We start from the raw sequence: 20,547 nt of genomic DNA on the forward strand, positions 1-20,547 counted from the left end.
ATTTCCGGGTCACGGAAGTTCGGAAATGTCAATTTGCATTACATTTGGGTTTTAAAACATGTTCCAAGGTCAAATAAATGTCCCCAATGCAATACACTGTATTCATGAAATACATATTGGTTTATAGAGAAAAAACTATTCTAGGTGCCAAAGTAAAAGTGTGGTTGGGATTACTCACTAGGGACTGTAGAATCTATATATGGTGTTATTTCATGGGGGACTGAAGTCTAACTTACTTGATTTATTCCTGTTTGGGCCTCAACAGTGCATCTCCAACATAGATTTTTGAATTGAATTTATTTGGGGTAACAGACATATACAACAAAATGTACAATGTGGACCCAGAGGATGTCACTCAATAGTATTAATTAAAACGCTTGTTTCCAAAGTGGTCCTCATTTGAACAAGATTTTGATATTTATTATATTCACCATTAGGAACATATCATGTTTTATGGAAGTAATAAATATACTGCTTATAATGTATAATAGGTCTAGCTACATACATACAAATAATACATTTATTTTTCTTCCTTTAGGAACCTAAATGTCACTTTTGCTTCATTGCCAGCAATACTAAATATATCACATCATTACTTAATGAGATCCATGTGTTAGTAAAGCTATAAAGCTTGTATACGTTATTGTGCATATGTTCCATCATTTTTGCCTGTATTATTCATTTTACACAGTTTACAGGACATCTTATTTTGAAGGATTAAAAAATGTGACCTGTAAGTGCCTTGTAACTCTTGTTGCATTCAAATGAATGTCAAACAACCATAGAGATAGATAGAGGACTCATCTTTATCTGTGCCATTATGCCATCTGTGACAGCATGGGCAGTGCCATAGAGGCTACAACCCATAGGAATACCCACTCAGTTGAGTACTTTGACTACTTTAAAATGGCAGAAGCATGGCGGAAGCCCTCAATGGCGCTGCCCATGCTTAAACGGCCTTCTGGCCGCCTCTGAGAATAGTATTGAAGTATACACTGACTCTGTGACTAGGTTAATCAGCAAGTGCATAGAGGATGTTGTTCCCACTGTGACAATTAGAACTTATCCAAACCAAAAACTGTGGGTAGGTGGTAGCATTCAAGCAAAACTGAAAGCGAGAACCACCGCATTTAACCATGGCAAGGTGACTGGGAACATGGACACATACTGTACAAACAGACTAGCTCTGACTTACGTAAGGAAATCAAAGAGGCAAAGCGACAGTAAAGGGACATGGTGAAGTTGCAATTAAACTGCTCAAACATGAGATATACACTATATTTCCACAAAAGTATGTGGACACCCCTTCAAATGAGTGGATTCGGCTATTTCAGCAACACCTGTTGCTGACAGGTGTATAAAATCGAGCAATCTCCATAGACAAACATTGGCAGTAGAATGGCTTTACTGAAGAGCTCAGTGACTTTCAACTTGGCACAATAATAGGATGCCACCTTTCCAACAAGTCCGTTCATCAAATTTCTGCCCTGCTAGAGCTGCCTCGGTCAACAGCGTGACAATTCCCCGGTGCACAAAGCAAGGACCATACAGAAATGGTTTGTCAAGATCGGTGTGGAAGAACTTGAGTGGCCTGCACAGAACTCTGACCTCAACCCCATCGAACATCTTTGGGATGAATTGGAACGCCAACTGCGAACCAAGCCTAACATCAGTGTCTGACCTCACTAATGCTCTTGTGGCTGAATGGAAGCAAGTCCCAGCTGCAATGTTCCAACATATAGTAGAAAGCTTTCCCAGAATAAGGGGGACATAATCCATATTAATGCCCATAATTTTGGAATTAGATGTTCGATGAGCAGGTGTCCACATACTTTTGGTCACGTAGTGTATGTGGCAGGGACTCCAGACAAATATGGATCATAAACATAAAGCCAACCACGTCGCGGACAGACGCATTGGTCCCAGATAACCTAAACATCTTCTTTGTCCACTTCGAGGAAAACATTGAGCCTCCGAACGCCGGCACCCTCCGCTCACGAGGACTGCGTGCTCTTGTTCTCTGTAGCCGACGCGAGTAAGTTATTTAAGTGTGTTAACCCTTGCAAGGCTGCCGGCCCAGACGGCATCCCAAATCGCGTACTCAGAACATGTGCAGACCAGGTGGCTGGATGTTTACGGACATATTAAATCTCTAATATCCCAGTCCGTTGTCCCCACTTGCGTCAAGACGTCCACCATTGTTCCTGTACCCAAGAGAGCGAAGGTAACCCAACTACATGACTATCGCTCCGTAGCACTCACTTATGTCTTCATGAAGAGCTTTGAGAGGCTAGTTAAGGATCATATCACGCCACCTTACCCAACAACCTTGACCCACTACAAATCGCATACCGCCCCAACAGATCTACGGATGACGTTATTTCACTGCACACTGCCCTATCCCACCTGGACAAGAGAAATACCTATGTAAGAATACTTACAGTACCAGTCAAAAGTTTGAACACACCTACTCATTCAAGGGTTTTTCAATATTTTTACTATTTTCTACATTGTAGAATAACAGTAAAGACATCAAAAATATGAAATAACACATATGGAATAATGTGGTATCCAACAAAGTGTTAAACAAATCAAAATATATTTTATATTTGAGATTCTTCAAAGTAGCCACCCTTTGCCTTGATGACAGCTTTGCACACTCTTGGAATTCTCTCAACCAGCTTCACCTGGAATGCTTTTCCAACAGTCTTGAAGGAGTTCCCACATATGCTGAGCACTTGTTTGCTGCTTTTCCTTCACTCTGCAATCCAACTCATCCCAAACCATCTCAATTGCGTTGAGGTCGGGTGATTGTGGAGGCCATGTCATCTGGCCTCCACAATCTACAGATGCACCATTGAGAGTATCCTATATCCTGTCGGCCTGTCTCACCACCTGGTACAGCAATTGCACCGTCTGCAACCGCATGGCTCTCCAGAGGGTGGTGCTGTCAAACTCACACTGCCTGCCTTCCAAGACATCGACAGCACCCTGTGTCAGAGGAAGGCCAAGAAAATCATAAAGGACCTCAGCCACTTGTTCCTCCCGCTACCATCTAGAAGGAGGAGACAGTACAGCTTCAATCTCCAGGCCGTCAGACTGTAAAAGTCAACACTAGCTGGCCTTGTAAAAAACATTTTTTATCCGAGTTGTGGTGGTAAAGGACTGTATCTTAATGTAACTGTTGCTGGTTTGAGTTGGGTCTATGGTGGTGGTTGCCATTAAAACAGAGAGGAGGATTGCAGTTGAATGGTCTGGTGCCGTTTTATTATTGCAGTTTGAATCATGAAAGGATATTGCAGAATGAATGATGAATGGATATTAGGATGGTTAACTAGGAAAACAAGGAAAGATCCACAGGAATCCCACAGGATTTTGGGCCTCTGAAGGAATTGTGCAGGTTTATGCTTCTACAAGATTTCTGCATTTTGCTTTGCACATGATCTTGAGACTAATACAATCTCACATAGTTAGTCTGAGGTTAAGACTACTCCAGTGCTAGATCCTTTATTCAAGTTGATAGCATGATAAACACCAACAAAAACTATGATTTTCTCAATGCTAAACAATGATTCTGCAAAGCTTAGGAATAACTCCCACAGTAAGAGAATACCCCAAATACAACGTTAAGCGCAACGAGTTCTCTGGGTAATGCACCTTCTAGTCTCCACGCCGTAGGTGGCGCTTTCTAGCTTGCCGTCTATCTAAAATCTGACCGGATGAGCTCGCAAAGAAAGACACCGTTATCAATGATGGAGGAATATTGATGACAATAAGCCAGCTATTCTTACAAATATTACAATTTCTTGAACAAGTTAGCAAAAAATAACCTTTGTTGGACGTTTTTAATCTTCATAGTAGTAGTTGTCACCGGTTTCACAAAAGCAAAGGGTTTAAAATGTCGGAAATGCGTGTTTTGCATCAACGGATAAGCTCTGTCATCATGGACATATTAGCCTCCGCTGCGGTTACAGAGATTTGTAAGTTAGTAGAAGATTGTTGTGGAGCATTACGTGCAGAAGTCTCTCAAAGCAAGGAACAAATCAAAATACTACAGAAGCAACTCAGCCTGGCTGAGTCGAGTTACAGGTCGGTGAGTTGCAAAGAAGGTCAGACGCCTGTCAGCAGCGGCTCACCGATAAATAACAGTATTTCGGGAAATACCCCCGCGGCCAATGAAGATGATGCGGACGACACTCACGATGACGAAGGTTGGCTATCAATTTGTAACGGGCTGTTGTCAGCCTTTGAGCTAACGTTAATCATTGTAAACCAAGTAATGGTCAAGTTGATCTCTCTCTAGTAGCGCTGTACTCGTACTCCTAATAGAGAGCAATATTAATGGCAGTGGTGTAAAGTACTTAAGACATTTTATACGTTTTGAGAAAATCTACATCAGCTAATGTAACCTTTTGTGAATTTTGAAGCATTCATTTGATAAAATCAAGCACAAAGAATTCAAAGGTAATGTACACTGGCGGATATTATCTCATAGATCAAAATGTATAATATCTCCTAAAGACAAAATCCCACTCCACCCACACGCACGTAGATCAAGGTAGTTAATGCTATCTTTGGCGTAGCCGTCATAACGATGGGCGAGTAGTTGTTTTTGAAGGGTGTACCTGAAGTAACTATTCACCCTGACATCCGACAGCGAAACGATGGCAGAAGCGAACGCTGATGTGGACCGTGAATATAATGGCGGGGGACTCAAGGAGAATTGGAATATTGTTCAAAATAATAGAAAACGGACCAAAGTTGCAAACAGTGATGAGAATGTCCTTTATCTTGTAGGAGTATGTTTTGTTAATGAGGAGCAGCTGATTGGATTACCAATTTTTGACGAATCCATTTGATATAACCAAACTGGTGGAGAGAGTGCTGGGTAAAGTGAAGGCTGTGAGGATCACGAGAGGCAGGCTTGGTTAGGTTTTTTGTTCTTCTGAGGATAAGAAGGAGAGTGTGTTGCGTCTCACCCGATTTTTAGACGTTTTATGTGCCCAGGGTGTGCCTGTTCCGAAGAGACACAGAAGGGGGTAATATCTGGCGGTTCGTGGGGAGTCGACGTTGCACAGATGAAAAATATTTCTGGAGTGAGTGATGCTCGTCGGATGAATCGTGTGGTGAATGAAGAAAAAGTGACGAGTATCCTCCATTCTTTAAAAAAATGTTATATGGAGTCTCTCCCCACTCAAGTGCAGTTGGGATATATAAACTACACTCCGAGCGTTTGTTCCAAGACCAATGCAGTGTGATCATTGTAAAGCTTTTGAACATGTTTCAAGTGTTTTGCAGAAGGGAAAAGCCGAGATGTTCAAGTTGTGGAAAAGTTCGTATGATGTGTTTTAAAAGTGATGAAAATGGGACATGTTGCAATTGTGGTGGGAACCATGAATTCCCAACATGGGTGAAAGAGAATGAGGTGGCCACAGGGCTGTCCTGAGCATTTCATATACAGCGACTGTTAAAAAGGGTTGAGGGTTCGAATGGCGCTCCTGAAGAGTCCATAATGTTGGATAGACCTTCACTGAAGGCTGCGGTGGTTTCCGTTCAACAGCAAGAAAGACCTAGATATGTTAAAGTTTAAGAACGTGGCCTTTGTAGCTACAGTGATTAATGGCACTGCCAAGGTGGAGAGGAAGTCCAGGAAAATGGATATCATTGTGGATGCGGCGGAACGGACCCTGGGACTGATAAACTTCTCGGAAGTCAACAAAGGAGTTGCATGGAGTATTGTCACAAGCCATTACCACCCTCTCAGGTCATAGAGCCTGAGAAGGGAGATATGGAGATTGGAGTTTTGGTTTTGTCAATGTGGTGTTTTGTTTTATTGTGGGTGGATTAAGTTAGTTTTCCCTGTCATGTATGGGTTTTATTTTGACCTTGGTTTTTTCAACCCCGTCCAGTTGGTGGCGGTAATACACCTTTTTGGGTTGTAGTCTGCCATAAAACCCACTGAAGAAGGAGATCATCTTCTTCAAGGTTGTTAACCTCAGACCTTATTTTCGGGCATTTATCCCAAAACCCCTTTCTTTCCCCATTAATTTCCCCCTTAGGAATGGCTGAACGAACCAGACTTAAATCATTTCCATCTTAAAGGCCTTCAAGCTGGCGAGCTCTATTATCCCATTATCCCCACTGACAAATCAAGAAGTTTGAAATTTGTATTTTCTGTCAGCTTGCTAGGCTAGCAGTATTTCAATCTTCTTGATTTGTCAGTGGGGATAATGGGATTGCGGTACGTTTTCCGAGCCATATCCCGCGCCGGCTCCACGCTGTCCTTATCGTGGCATAGCACCATTCCGACGAGAGAGAAAGGAACGTCTAGTCTAGTTGGATTTGTATGACTTGCAAGCTGCCACTGGGGCGCTAGCGCTATGACTGAAGTGAGCAACAATAACAATGAGTAAAGATGGTGAAATTGGATGTTCGGCCTTCCAATGAAAAGTCCTGTCTTGAAACTGCTGGATAGAAATAATGGAATCATAATGCTAAAAATGTTTGAATGTCGTTACATAGTTTTAACTAAATACAATAATGAATTTATTTGACTATAAACAGAAATCTGTAATTCTCACTCCGGATGTATTTAATTGAATAATGCTGCCTGCAGCATACAGTTGCAGACCCACTGTGGCAGCCGGTTGTGGGCCTTGTGCACTACAGCCCATCAAGTGCAGACCGCTGTAAATCAGCAGCAACCTACCTCCCGCTAGCCTGACTACTCATCCACATCGTTTCGGCCAAACGCCAAGCCCACTAACATTTCCCCTCCACGATGAGTCTGGATCATAAAGAATGATTGTGGCCAAAAGGCCCTATTAGCATGGGTAACACTTTTGAGGGCTTCCGTCATTTTAATGTAGTCAACTGAGTGGGATTTTCAACTTCGTGGGCCGATCGCTCCTGGTGACAGTTTCAGACTGAATGTATGGAGCTGTCGATAGAGCAGTGGAATTAAATTCAGGATGAGTCGTCAGGCAAACCTCTCTCCTGATATTTGACTGGAAATGTCTGTGGTTTGATCGGGGGTTTGGGCTTTGTCTGCTCTAGGATTCTAACTCTACGATCAATACTGCAGGTCTCATATAGCGAGAGAAATTAAGAACGAATTTGCGTCACAAATCCAGTCGATATTAATAATGTTACATCTGAATAGAGTAAATGATTCAAATCCAGTCGATATTAATAATGTTACATCTGAATAGAGCAAATGATCCGCTCCTCGTTCTAGCATCTCTTCCTCGTTCTAGCATCTCTTCATCTTTTCTCTTAACATGTATGGATCCAGAACTTAATCGAGCAGCTGATCGGCGTTTTTTTTAAATGGACCATTAGTGGTGTTTAGACCAATATTGACCTATGCCTTTTCCATTATAATCAGTCGAGTCAGATTGCTGCTGCTGGTAAAATGATTGCCCATTAATACACACTTCAACAACTGTTTTGGTCAATCGACAACAGTACATATAAGTGCAAAATCCTGAACTGTCCGATGGGCTATCTTTAAAAAAATAAGTCATGGGCTATCCTATCCTAGACCCTGTTATGTCAGATAGGTGCTTATGTGCTATCTAATCAGTGTGTAGCTGCGCTAGCAGCGCTAGTATTTACACGTTGATGGGGAATTAACTTCCTAAATAGCTGAATTGTCCACCAGAAGCCATAAATGACATAAAATTCAACTTCTACTTTTTCTGTCGCTTGTCTGTAGGCTTGGTTCTTATGCAGGGAGGATTAAATAAATACAAATCGAATGGAATGTACAGTACCAGTCAAGGTTTGGACACACCTACTCATTCAAGGGTTTTTCTTTATTTTAAACTATTTCTACATTGTAGAATAATAGTGAAGACATCAAAACTACGAAATAACACATATGGAGTCATGTAGTAACCAAAAAAAAGTGTTAAACAAATCAAAATATAGTTTATATTTTGAAATTCTTCGTAGTAGTCACCCTTTGTCTTGATGACAGCTTTGCACACCCTTGGCATGGCATTCAGGTCATCTGATGCAGCACTCCATCACTCTTCTTCTTGGTAAAATATCCTTTACACAGCCCGGAGGTGTGGGATGGCCTATCGCTGCTGAATGCTGTGGTAGCCATGCTGGTTAAGTGTGCCTTGAATTGTAAATTAATCACTGACCGTGTCACCAGCAAAGCACCCCCACAACATCACACCTCCTCCATGCTTCACGGTGGGAACCACACATGCGGAGATCATCCGTTCACCTACTTTGCGTCTCACAAAGACACGGCGGTTGGAACCGAAAACCTTAAATTTGGACTCATCAGACTAAAGGACAGATTTCCACCGGTCTAATGTCCATTGCTCATGTTTCATGGCCCAAGCTTCTTCTTGTTGGTGTCCTTTAGGAGTGGTTTCTTTACAGCAATTTGACCATGAAGGTCTGATTCACGCAGTCTCCTCTAAACAGTTGATGTTGAGATGTGTCAGTTACTTAAACTCTGAAGCATTTATTTGGGCTGCAACTTCTGAGGCTGGTAACTGCAGCAGAGTTAACTCTGAGTCTTCCTTTCCTGTGGCGGTCCTCATGAGAGCCAGTCTCATCATAGCGCTTGAAGTTTTCTGAGTCTGCACTTGAAGACACTTTTAAACTTCTTGAAATGTTCTGTATTGAGTGACCTGCATGTCTTGAAGTAATGATGGGCTATCATTTGTCTTTGCTTATTTGAGCTGTTCTTCCCATAATATGGACTTGGTCTTTTACCAAATAGGGCTATCTTCTGTATACCTGCTCTACCTTGTCACAACACAACTGATTGGCTCAAACACATTAAGAATGAAAGAAATTCCACAAATTAACTTTTAACAAGGCACACCTGTTAATTGAAATGCATTCCAGGTGACTATCTCATGTGTAACACTGTTTTGGTTACTACATGATTCCATATCTGTTGTTTCATAGTTTTGATGTCTTCACTATTATTCTGCAATGTAGAAAATAGTAAACGATTAAGAAAAACCCTGAAATGAGGAGGTGTGTCCAAACTTTTGACTGGTACTGTATAATTGAACAGAATTTCCAAACACGGGTCTGTTGTAGACCGATGCAGTTCCTCAGCGAGGTCAGTTCCTCTCTGCTTATCTCATGTCAAAATAAAAGTCCCCCACAAGTTCTTGCTTTTTTGTGCAGGTATGACGCAGGTAAAGGACTTTTATTTTTACATGAGGTCAGTGAAGAGGAAGTGGGTCTACAACAGACTCATGCTTGGAATGTCTGTTTAATTTATGTTCTATTAGATGCATAAGGACCAAGCCTACAGACAATCGGCGGAGTAAGTTTAAATTGATTATTTATTTATTTATTTATTTTTTACTTCTGTCCTCCGGCAGACCTCTTTTTTTTTTTTTCCAAGCTAATTCCTAGGGTTGCTAGTGTGTAAATACTAGCGTTGCTAAAACCAGCTAATCAGCATTTCAGTTCTAACTCATCCTTTCTCCTTCCCTACAGATTTTCAGCAGTTCATTGTCTCTGAAGTGGAGTTTCCCCCCGAGCAGCAGGAGTGGAGCCCCAGTCTGGGGAAAGATGACTGGAACCCCATACAGATTAAAGAGGAACAGGAGGAATTCAGTATCATCCAGGAGAAGGAAGACTCTGTATTCACTCCTGCCTGGGTGAAAAGTGACTATGATCAGTACCCAACTCAGTCCTCACAAATCCAAAGTGAAAAAGACCGAATGGACTCGACTGAACATATCAAAAGAGAAGCTAAGGAAGATGATTCCTCAGAGACAACCAGTGACTCTCATCCCCAGTGCAAATTGAAGAAGACATGGACAGAAAAAGGACAAAGCTCGAATGGTAGAAAATCCATGGATCTGAAATCACCAGTGCAAAGGAGTCACACAGAAGTGCAACCATTTTGCTGTAGTGATTGTGGGGAACGTTTCACTCAGATGGGAAAACTGGATGCTCATAGGAAGGCCCACACAGGAGAGAAACCGCATAGCTGTGGTGAATGTGGCAAATGTTTTACTCAAGTTGGGTACCTGAACTATCACAGAAAGACGCACACAGGGGAGAAACCTCATCGCTGTCATGATTGTGGCAAATGTTTCTTTCGAGTTGGTGATCTGACGCTTCATATGAGGATTCACACAGGGGAAAAACCGCTTTGCTGCCAGGTCTGTGGCAAATGTTTTGCTCGTCCTAGTAATCTGAGGTCTCACATTAGGATTCACACAGAGAAATCTTATAGCTGTCATTACTGTGGCAAATATTTTCGTCATAAAGGTAATCTGACAGCGCATATGAGGATTCACACAAGGGGAAATCATATTGTCGCTCTAGTAGCAGATCTTTCACCACTGGCGATAATCACATGAGCGATTTAAAGTATATTGCAGTCAGGATTGTTGTAAATGTTTCACTAATTGTTAGAATATGAGGAGACCGAGGGGAGGAACCACATGCTACCATGACTGGCAAATATTTCATAATCTTAGGTCTTCTGAGAGCTCTTTTGTTTGAGACATGGTTCACATCAGACAATGCTTCATGTGAATAGCAAATTCACATTTTGGGATTGTTATTTTTATATTGCAGGGCAGCTCTAACCAACATCTCCAATCTCGTCTCATTGATTGAACACCAGGTTAGCTGAGTCCTGACTCCAATTAGCTTTTGGAGAAGTCATTAGCCTAGGGGTTCACATACTTTCCCCAACCTATACCGTGTATGTTTAGAATAATGTATTCAATATAGACAAGAAAAATACAATTTGTTATTAGTTTAAGCACACTGTGTTTGTCTATTGTTGTGACTTAGAGGAAGATCAGATCACATTTTTTTGACCAATTTATGTGGAAATCCAGGTAATTCCAAAGGGTTCACATACTTCTTCTTGCAACTGTATTCCTCTGGCAGATACACACACCCCTTTTAAACTATTCAGGATCAAAGATAGATCCAACCCTTGGCTTTCATCTTAGCTCATTCAGATTAGAAGTCAGGCCTGGGCCAATTCAAGGAAAACTGACTCTGGCAATTTTTCAGACAATTGAGAAACAGATGTACTATTTTTGATTAAGAAAGCTAAATCGAGCTATTTTTTTATGCTCTGCTGGTGATTCTTCAAAATTTGGGAAAACAGTCAATGTGCTGAAGTGTACAAATTCCTCCTCTTCCGTGCCTAAGCAAGTTCTGTCTGACTCTGGCATCATAACTGAGAAGAATGGGATCATAACTGAGAAGAATGGGATAAATGATGCTTTTAATCATTATTTCATCCCGGCAGGCTTTTTATTTGAGAAAAACTGGTTTAATTGACCATGGTCAGTCAATCAACTGCTCTTCCCTCTGCCAGCCTCTAGCTGACACGATGGTTAACCTGTCAACTTCTAGTGAATCTTTTGTTTTCATTTCAACAATTTACTATCTGTGACGTGCTCGATGCCTTTTCTTAAGATTGATGTTAAAAAAAATCCCCTGTGGCTGATATTCCTGATACATTTTTGCCGCAGCTCACTGCCCCCTCATTTCTGTGTTATTAACACATATTTTTAACCTGACGATTATATATCTGGTACTACCCCTAAAGTTTGGAAGGTGGCCCATGTACTCCCCCTTCACTAAGGTGGTGACCCTTGTGACCTAAATACTTATTTTCTAAACTTTCTTGCCTTGCTAAAATATTAGAATCCTTGATTAATTCTCAGCTAAGAACTTTCATATCTTTTAAAATGTTTTCTAAATGTACATCAGTCGGGTTTTAGACCAGGTCATAGCACTATCTCTGCTCCATCCCTAGTTATACATGATGTGGTCAGCTGTATAGATGAAAGGCAACATTGTGCTGCCCTCTTCATTAACCTGTCAAAGGCTTTCAATACTGTTAATCACTCACTGCTAATTCAGAGGCTTTCAATTGGCCTAGACCAGGCTGCATGTAACTGGTTTAAAAGTTACTTGACAGATATAACTCAATGTATATCTCCTGATGGTGTTAAATCAGGTTTTCTGGATATTAGGAAAGGTGTCCTTCGGGTCTATTCTGGGTCCTGTACTTTTTACATTAACGATATTAACTTGTCTGTAAAACATTGTAACCTGCACTTGTATGCCAATGATACTGTTGTGTATGTTATTGCCCCCATCCTGTTGACCAGGTTCTATCTGAACTTCAGTCTGCCTTCGTTGTATTACAGAAAAACTTTATTGACCTGAAATTAGTACTGAAAACTAAGTATTATGTTGTTCTCTAGAGCGCATAAAAATACGTCTGATTTTTAAGCATATGTACTTTGGATTGTGTCCAGATTGATTGTGTCCCTGCTTACAAATATCTGGGCATCTGGAAAGATGAAAAGGTGTCTTTTTATAAAGCATATTGATGACTTTAAGAAGCTGAGAATAAAAACGTGCTTCTTCTATAGAAAGAAATAGGTCCTGCCTCTCGCTAAATAGAAATCTGATTATTCAGTCGACATTCCTATCGGTCCTAGACTATGGTGACATCATCAATATGAACTGCCACTTCATTATAGCTGTTAGATGCAGTTTATCATAGCCCACTGCACTTTTTTTTTTACAGGTGACAATTTTAGTACTCATCACTGCATTCTCTACCAGGAAGTTGGTTGGCCTTCTGATGTCACGTAGGTTGTTACATTGCCATGTTTTCATTTATAAAGCTCTTTTACAAAAAGTCCCACTGTACCTACCTAACATAATTACTAGACTTTAGACTTACAAGTTACCACACACGGTCTCATGAATGGCTAAATGCATATTCCTTTGGTCTCTCTTTTTAGTTTTCTTGCACCTTTGTTCCAAAAATAATCTTCAAAATGTTCTTTAAATTTGATGTTCTGGTGCCTTTAGGGCAATTCAGAAAGCTGATTATGGACCTTATTACTGATAAGTGTTTTTGTTTCTGCTTGCATTTTGTATTCATATTTGTGTGTGTATTTTCTGTAATTTATGTAATTCAGGGCTCATCTGTAAAAAAGGTCCTTTGTCTCAGTATGACTCTAACTTTTTATTTTATTAAAAACATTTTTCATCTGGACTTTATGAAAACTGGAAATCACATCCTGAGGCCGCATTTATTGTAGCTGGGGATTTTAACAAAGCAATTTTGAGTAAAACTCTACCGAAGTTCTATCAATACATTGACTGTAGTACTCGTGCTGTTAAAACACTCAACTACTGCTACTCCAATTTCCGGGATGCCTACAAGGCCCTCCCCCGCCCTCCCTTCGCCAAATCTGATCACGACTCCATTTTGCTCCTCCCTTCCTATAAGCAGAAACTCAAACAGGAAGTACCCGGGCTAAGGGCTATTCAATGCTGATCTGACCAATCGGAATCCACGCTCCAAGATTGTTTTGATCACGCGGACTGGGATATGTTCCGGGTAGACTCTGAAAATAACATTGACGAATACACAGATACGGTGACTGAGTTTATCAGGAAGTGTATTGGAGATGTTGTACCCACTGTGACTTAAAACCTACCCTAACCAGGAACTATGGATTAATGGCAGCATTCACGCAAAACTGAAAGCGCGAACCACCGCATTTAACTATGGCAAGGTGACTGGGAATATGGCAGAATAAAAACAGTGTAGTTATTCCCTCCGTAAGGCAATCAAACGGGCTAAATGTCAGTATAGAACACCTCCACTTCGCTGATCCTCAACACAGGGGCCCTACAAGGGTGCATGCTCAGCCCCCTCCTGTACACCCTGTTCACACATGACTGTGTGGCCACGTACACCTCCAAGTCGATCATTAAGTTTGCAGATGACACAACAGTAGTAGGCTTGATTACCAACAATGACGAGACAGCCTACAGAGAGGAGGTGATGGCCCTGGGAGTGTGGTGCCAGGAAAATAACCTCTCACTCAATGTCGACAAAACAAAGGAGATGATCGTGGACTTCAGGAAACAGCAGAGGGAGCACGCCCCTGTCCACATCGACCGGACTGCAGTGGAGCAGGTGGAAAGCTTCAAGTTCCTCATTGTACACATCACTGACGATCTGAAATGGTCCACCCACACAGACAGTGTGGTGAAGAAGGCGCAATATCGCCTCTTCAACCTCAGGAGGCTGAAGAAATTTGGCTTGGCACCTAAAACCCTCACAAACTTTTACAGATGCACAATTGAGAGCATCCTGTCGGGCTGTATCACCGCCTGGTACGGCAACTGTACCGCCCGTAACCGCAGGGCTCTCCAGAGGGTGCCCAACGCATCACCGGGGTCAAACTACCTGCCCTCCAGGACACCTACAGCACCCGATGTCACAGGAAGGACAAAAAGATCAAGGACAGCAACCACCCGAACCACTGCCTGTTCACCCGCTATCATCGAGAAGGCGAGGTCCGTACAGGTGCTTCAAAGCCGGGACCGAGAGACTGAAAAACCGCTCCTATCTCAAGGCCATCAGACTGTTAATTAATAGCCATCACTAGGCGGCTTCCACCCAGTTACGTAACTCTACCCCTTAGAGGTTGCTGCCCCATATACATAGACTTGAACTCACTGGCCACTTTAATAATGGAACGCATACTGCTTTACTCATCTCATATCTATATACTGTATTCTATTCTGCTGTATTTCAGTCTATGCCACAATGACATTGCTTATCTTAATATTTATATATTCCTTAATTCCATTATTTTACTTTTAGGTTGTGTGTATTGTTGTGAATTGTTAGATATTACTGCACAGTTGGAGCTAGAAACACAAGCATTTCACTACACCAGCAATAACATCTGCTAAAGATGAATGTGATCAAATAGAATTAGATTTAACTCTCATATAAACTGTGGATGGAAACGTGGCTACTGTGTTTGAGACATTCAGACAGGAGGAATTTTACAAGCGTCTGTCAAATGCTTAAGTGCCAAAAGTGCATTAAATAGTCTTTAGAGACTACAAACGGAGAATAAACTATATAGGCTAAGTCATAATTGCTTCAAAACAAAGCAAGGCTTAAGCAGACATATGGAGAGAATGCACGGGAACATGACTGCCCTGTGTAGGGAAGGGCATCAGACAGACGATTGAGTCACATTTTGTAACATTTTGTAAGAAATACAGTTACTATTGTTCATAGTTTTAACTTGATTATATTAGTCACCTTTTCTAACTTTGCCAGGCAATCACTGCACAATCTGTCATAATTGATTCAACAATAGTGATGCGATTATTTTGATCTGATAAAACCCACGTTGATGCAAGCTGTAACCGAGTCTAGCTCAAACGGCCACTTAAACTGGTCCTATTGAATCCAGTAGAAACCATTAGATTCCAGTTCAGCCCGCTAGACACCAGTAGCCATTCTCTACCTGAACAAACTGGATTTTCACCTTGGGAATTGATACATTGTTTATGTACAGATGTATGATACCTACTTCGGTGTGTAGTTATTGTGTGTTTTGCCCAAGGTTTTGAAGGTGGCCCATGTACTCCCCCTTCACAAAGTGGTGACCCTTGTGACCTAAATAATTATCGGCTTATTTCTAAACGTTCTTGCTTAGCTAAAATATTAGAATCCTTAACTAATTCTCAGCTAAGAACGTTCTTATCTATGAAATGTATTCTAAATGTACATCAGTCGGGTTTTAGACCAGGTTATAACACTATCTCTGCTGCATCCCTAGTTATAAATGATGTGGTTACTGTTGTGTTGTTCTGTGTTACTAACATTTAAACTACGTTACCCAGCAGGCTATGTGGGAGGGGGGCAAGGTGGTTGAAGAACGCCTTGCATGGCTAAACAAGGAGTTCTCTAGCTGAAGTATATGTTCATTAAAAGTAGTTAAACCTACGCTCCAGGTTGTCATTATACAAGGAACAAACATAACAACTATAGCTGTATAGATAAAATGCAACATCGTGCTGCCCTCTTCATTAACCTGTCAAAGGCTTTCAATACTGTTAATCACTCACTGCTAATTCAGAGGCTTTCAATTGGCCTAGACCAGGCTGCATGTAACTGGTTTAAAAGTTACTTGACAGATATAACTCAATGTATATCTCCTGATGGTGTTAAATCAGGTTTTCTGGATATTAGGAAAGGTGTCCTTCGGGTTGATTCTGGGTCCTGTACTTTTTACATTAACGATATTAACTTGTCTGTAAAAAATTGTAACCTGCACTTGTATGCCAATGATACTTTATTGACCTAAAATTAGTACTGAAAACTAAGTATTATGTTGTTCTCTAGAGCGCATAAAAAAAGTCTGATGTTAAGCATATGTACTTTGGATGGTCACTTTTTACCCACTATTGAGTACTTTCTTCCTTTGAAGTCATGATAAAACATTTTATGGAAAAGTTATGGAATGATTTCTTGAAAAGAGTGGGAACCATGTTTTAAAAAACTTAACAAATATAACATAATTACGTCAAGCGATCCATGTGTTTTATAACTAGTATAATATAATTTGGCCTTGATTATTCATTTTACAGTTTCATGTAACATTACTCTTACTTTCAAGGATTAAAAAAACTTGCCCCGGAAGTTCTTCATTACTGTTGGCTTCACCGGCGACGGAACACAACACACGCTAGCTAGCCATTGGCATTATCTGAAAAAATGTCTAAATTGGAGTTGTTGAGAGTGATTTTTAACCAACGATGTACAGGCGCTGCAGATGAGATATTCAGAGCCGTTGCAAAAACGATATCAGAGTACCAGGACAACGTTAATCTATCGAAAGAGGACAACGGTCGTCTACAGGGGCTGCTTGATGTCATTCTGAAACCTGAGATAAAGTTGTATAGAGCAGGTTTGTTACTTTCTCAGTATTCATTTTATAAACATTTGCAATGTTGAGGATTTAATTAAATGCAGCAGGAAGCTAGCCTAAGTAACGTGGCTAGAAAACCTTTGATGTGCCTACAGCTAGCAAACTCGGCAGCCATGTTGAGTTGCAGTTACACATGACCAGGGGTTGTCACTAGTTGCCGCAAAGTCAATCGTCTCTATTGTAAAAATTCATGAAAACAAACATTTGTTTTTTGGTATTAAAGGTTAGGTATAAGGTTAGCATTGTGTTTAGGGTTAGGTTTAAAATCAGATTTTAAGAATACAAATTGTAGAAAAGGCGGGGTTTATGACAGATACAGACCGTGGAGCATGTATTGCTACAGTGTGGGCAGAATCCGGGAGAGGCTGAGATCTCGAATGAGGGAGAAGGGGATACAGGAAATTAGTTTAACGCGTATATTGAGTAGAACGTCATTAGATATAGTCTCAAATATTTTATTTTTTAAGAGCAACTAAGCTGGCAGATAGGTTTTAGTTTATCCAGTGCAGTAGATGGCGGTAATGCACCATGACTTTGGATGCCAACCGGCGATAAACCACACCAAATAAGAAGTTTATTACTTGGGTTGTGGTAACTAACTAGTGGCGCGACTCTGGTTGGGGGCATCTTCATTACGCCGATTCTGTTGCAAAACAGTTATTAAACAGAAGCGAATGAAACGGGGAGGGACCTACCAGAATTTGTTTGCTTCCGCTTGGTTTTTAAAAACGGTGAACGGTTTCCGTAATGAAAACGCCCCATATAAATTGTATGAGGAGATGCTTGTCTTCTCCCTAACAATTGGATTTGATGTCCACAGAGCAGAACAGCGGGCTGTCAAGCGCCTGCCTGTTCCTCTCTTTGGATTGGTCGATATATCTCGTTATTTTAATACTTTTTGGAATATTTGACGAGGGGGTTTGAAGTCAACGGACTGTATTCAATGGAGAATGAGATGCTATGCTATCCTCATGAATATGCATTGAAGTCTCGATTTTCAACAGGGACAACTCCGATATAAAACATTTTTTTCATCAAATTTACCAGGATGTCTGTGCATCATATTTGTATCAGTAGCACCATAATTTGGGAGGACTGGGCTCCTAGTAATGGAATCAATGGAAATTTATCAAGATATGTGTTTGATATCATTCTATTTACTTCATTCCAGCCATTATTATTAGCCGTCCTCCCCTCACCAGCCTCCTGTGGTACACTTGTAACAACCTAAGTGTTACGAAAACTTCTATTAGATCAAAAAAGCCTAATTGATCAAAATGGCAATACATTTTTATATTGACTAAATTCAAATCTCATTGCCCCTGTAACAGTATAACTTTACGTCCGTCCCCTCGGGCGCGAACCAGGGACCCTCTGCACACATCAACAACAGTCACCCACGAAGCATCGTTACCCATCGCTCCACAAAAGCCTTGCAGAGCAAAGGGAACCACTACTTCTAGGTTTCAGAGCAAGTGACGTAACTGATTGAAACGCTATTAGCGCGTACCCGCTAACTAGCTAGCCATTTCACATCCGTTACACTCACCCCCCTTTCAACCTCCTCCTTTTCCGCAGCAACCAGTGATCCGGGTCAACAGCATCAATGTAACAGTATAACTTTAGACCGTCCCCTCGCCCCGACACGGGCGCGAACCAGGGACCTTCTGCACACATCATCAACAGTCACCCACGAAGCGTCGTTACCCATCGCTCCACAAAAGCCGCGGCCCTTGCAAGGGGAACCACTACTTCTAGGTTTCAGAGCAAGTGACGTAACTGATTGAAACGCTATTAGCGCGTACCTGCTAACTAGCTAGCCATTTCACATCCGTTACACCCCCCCATGCATAAACTCCTCACTTGCGTAATAATTAATGACCTGCTTAATGTGGACAGATTTGGGGTGGAGTAAACCCTCTCGCTTCGCCTCTTCCCCTCTGCCATGACTCCACTAGCAGCCTGCCTCTGCCACATTTTAGAATCAAACTTAAATTGGCTTTTAGTCTAGGCCGCCGCATTGGATTAGTTCACAGAGATGGGCGCAAATATATATTTGTTACTGCTCGACTAAAATAATCTCGGTCGACCAACAGCCTAACGACCAAACAATCGTCCAGTCGATTAATTGGGGTCAGCCCTAATTTGATTTGACATTGCACAGTTGCTAATCACTTCCATATATGTTTTTCTAGTTGTGGCTGAAGTTTGCCAACATTCGTAGTGGCTGTTTAAAGACTCCCCTGGCCCATAGACTACTTTCAAGGTGATGAACCAACTAATATTACATTGTGAAAGGCTGAACTTATACTTCAACAGGAACCCCATTGTTTTATATCAGAATTTATCTACACTGTCAGTTGATGATGATGATGCGCTGCCTGACATAATAAGATGCAAAGACCCCTATCTCATCAGCTTATAAATTCTAACTCATCTTTTCTCCTTCCCTTCAGACTTTGAGCAGTTCATTGTCTCTGAAGTGGAGTTTCCCCCTGAGCAGCAGCACTTTAAACAAGAGTGGAGCCCCGATTTGGGGCAAGATGACTTGAACCCCATACAGATTAAAGAGGAACAGGAGGAATTCAGTATCATCCAGAAGGAGGACTCTGTATTCACCCTTGCCTGGGTGAAAAGTGACTATGATCAGTACTCAACTCAGTCCTCACAAACCCAAAGTGAAGAGTACAAAGACAGAACAAAACCTAAGGAAGTGGATTCTTCAAAGCCAACCAGTGGCTCTCGGCCCCAGCCCCAATCAAGGAGGACACAGACAGAAAAGGGAAAAAGCTTTATCAGCTCCAAGGGTAGAAAATCAATGGATCTGAAATCACCAGTGCAAAGGAGGCGTCACACAGAAGATAAATCATTTTGCTGTAGTGATTGTGGTGAATGTTTCACTCAGATGGGAAGACTGAATTCTCATAGGATCATGATACACTCCAGAGGTAATCAGTTTCGCTGTGATGAATGTGGCAAATGTTTTGCTCAGTGGGGATATCTGGATTCTCATATGAGGATTCACACAAGGGTGAATTGTGGCAAAGTATTCACTCGGTCTGAACGCTTCGAACCCTCCTTGACCACTTTGAAGGATCGCACAGGAGAGAAACTTTATTGCTGTGTTGAATGTGGCAAATATTTTTCTAACACTGGGTCCCTGAATTATCATAGGAGGTCGCACACAGAGAAGAAATCGCATCGCTGCCATGATTGTGGCAAATGTTTTTATAAATTTATGGATCTGAATATTCACAGGAGGATTCACACAGGGGAGAAACCGTATCGCTGCCAGTTCTGTGGAAAATGTTATAATCAGCAGACTTCTCTAAGTTATCACATGAGGAATCACACAGAGACATCTTGTAACTGTCATTATTGTGGCAAATATATTCGTCATAAAGGTAATCTGACAGCGCATATGAGGATTCACACGAGGAAAATCAGATAATTGTTGTTATAGTAGCAGATCTTTTAAACACTGGCGGTCACAAGTGCATATGAGGATAATCAGATGAGCAATAAACTATTTTGCTGTCAGGATTGTTGTAAATGGTTCACTCATTACAATCTGAATCGTCTGGGGAGACGGAGGGGAGGAACCACATTAATACCATAACTGGCAAATCTTTCACAACTGCCTTTCATATGAGACATTCACACAGGGGAGGAATCTTACAAGTTTTCTGTAGAAAATGCTTCAGTGTCAGAAGTGCATTGAATAGTCATCAGAGAACTGTGTGTTAATTGT

General features: G+C 41.3%; 1 protein-coding gene and 1 long non-coding RNA gene across 2 annotated transcripts; both read left to right on the forward strand.

Annotated features, from left to right (window-relative positions):
- The first annotated feature begins 3,759 nt into the window (after positions 1-3,759).
- Positions 3,760-12,278, forward strand: LOC139532226 (zinc finger protein 835-like). Its single transcript, XM_071329590.1, has 2 exons — positions 3,760-4,211; positions 9,484-12,278. The coding sequence occupies exons 1-2, from the start codon at positions 3,899-3,901 to the stop codon at positions 10,356-10,358; spliced, it is 1,188 nt and encodes a 395-aa protein (XP_071185691.1). The 5' UTR covers positions 3,760-3,898; the 3' UTR covers positions 10,359-12,278.
- A 4,164-nt stretch (positions 12,279-16,442) lies between these two features.
- LOC139532227 (uncharacterized) lies at positions 16,443-20,337 on the forward strand. The gene is made up of 2 exons (XR_011666523.1): positions 16,443-16,775; positions 19,253-20,337. It is a non-coding gene; the product is annotated as an uncharacterized lncRNA (long non-coding RNA).
- The last annotated feature ends 210 nt before the right edge of the window (positions 20,338-20,547 follow it).

Source organism: Salvelinus alpinus, chromosome 10 (assembly GCF_045679555.1).
Source record: "Salvelinus alpinus chromosome 10, SLU_Salpinus.1, whole genome shotgun sequence".
Lineage (NCBI taxonomy): Eukaryota > Metazoa > Chordata > Actinopteri > Salmoniformes > Salmonidae > Salvelinus > Salvelinus alpinus.

Coding starts and splice junctions, on each gene's coding strand:
- LOC139532226 (XM_071329590.1), top strand. CDS start 3,899: ATGTCGGAAATGCGTGTTTTGCATCAACGGATAAGCTCTGTCATCATG. Junction 4,212..9,483: donor CGACACTCACGATGACGAAG/GTTGGCTATCAA, acceptor CCTTCCCTACAG/ATTTTCAGCAGTTCATTGTC.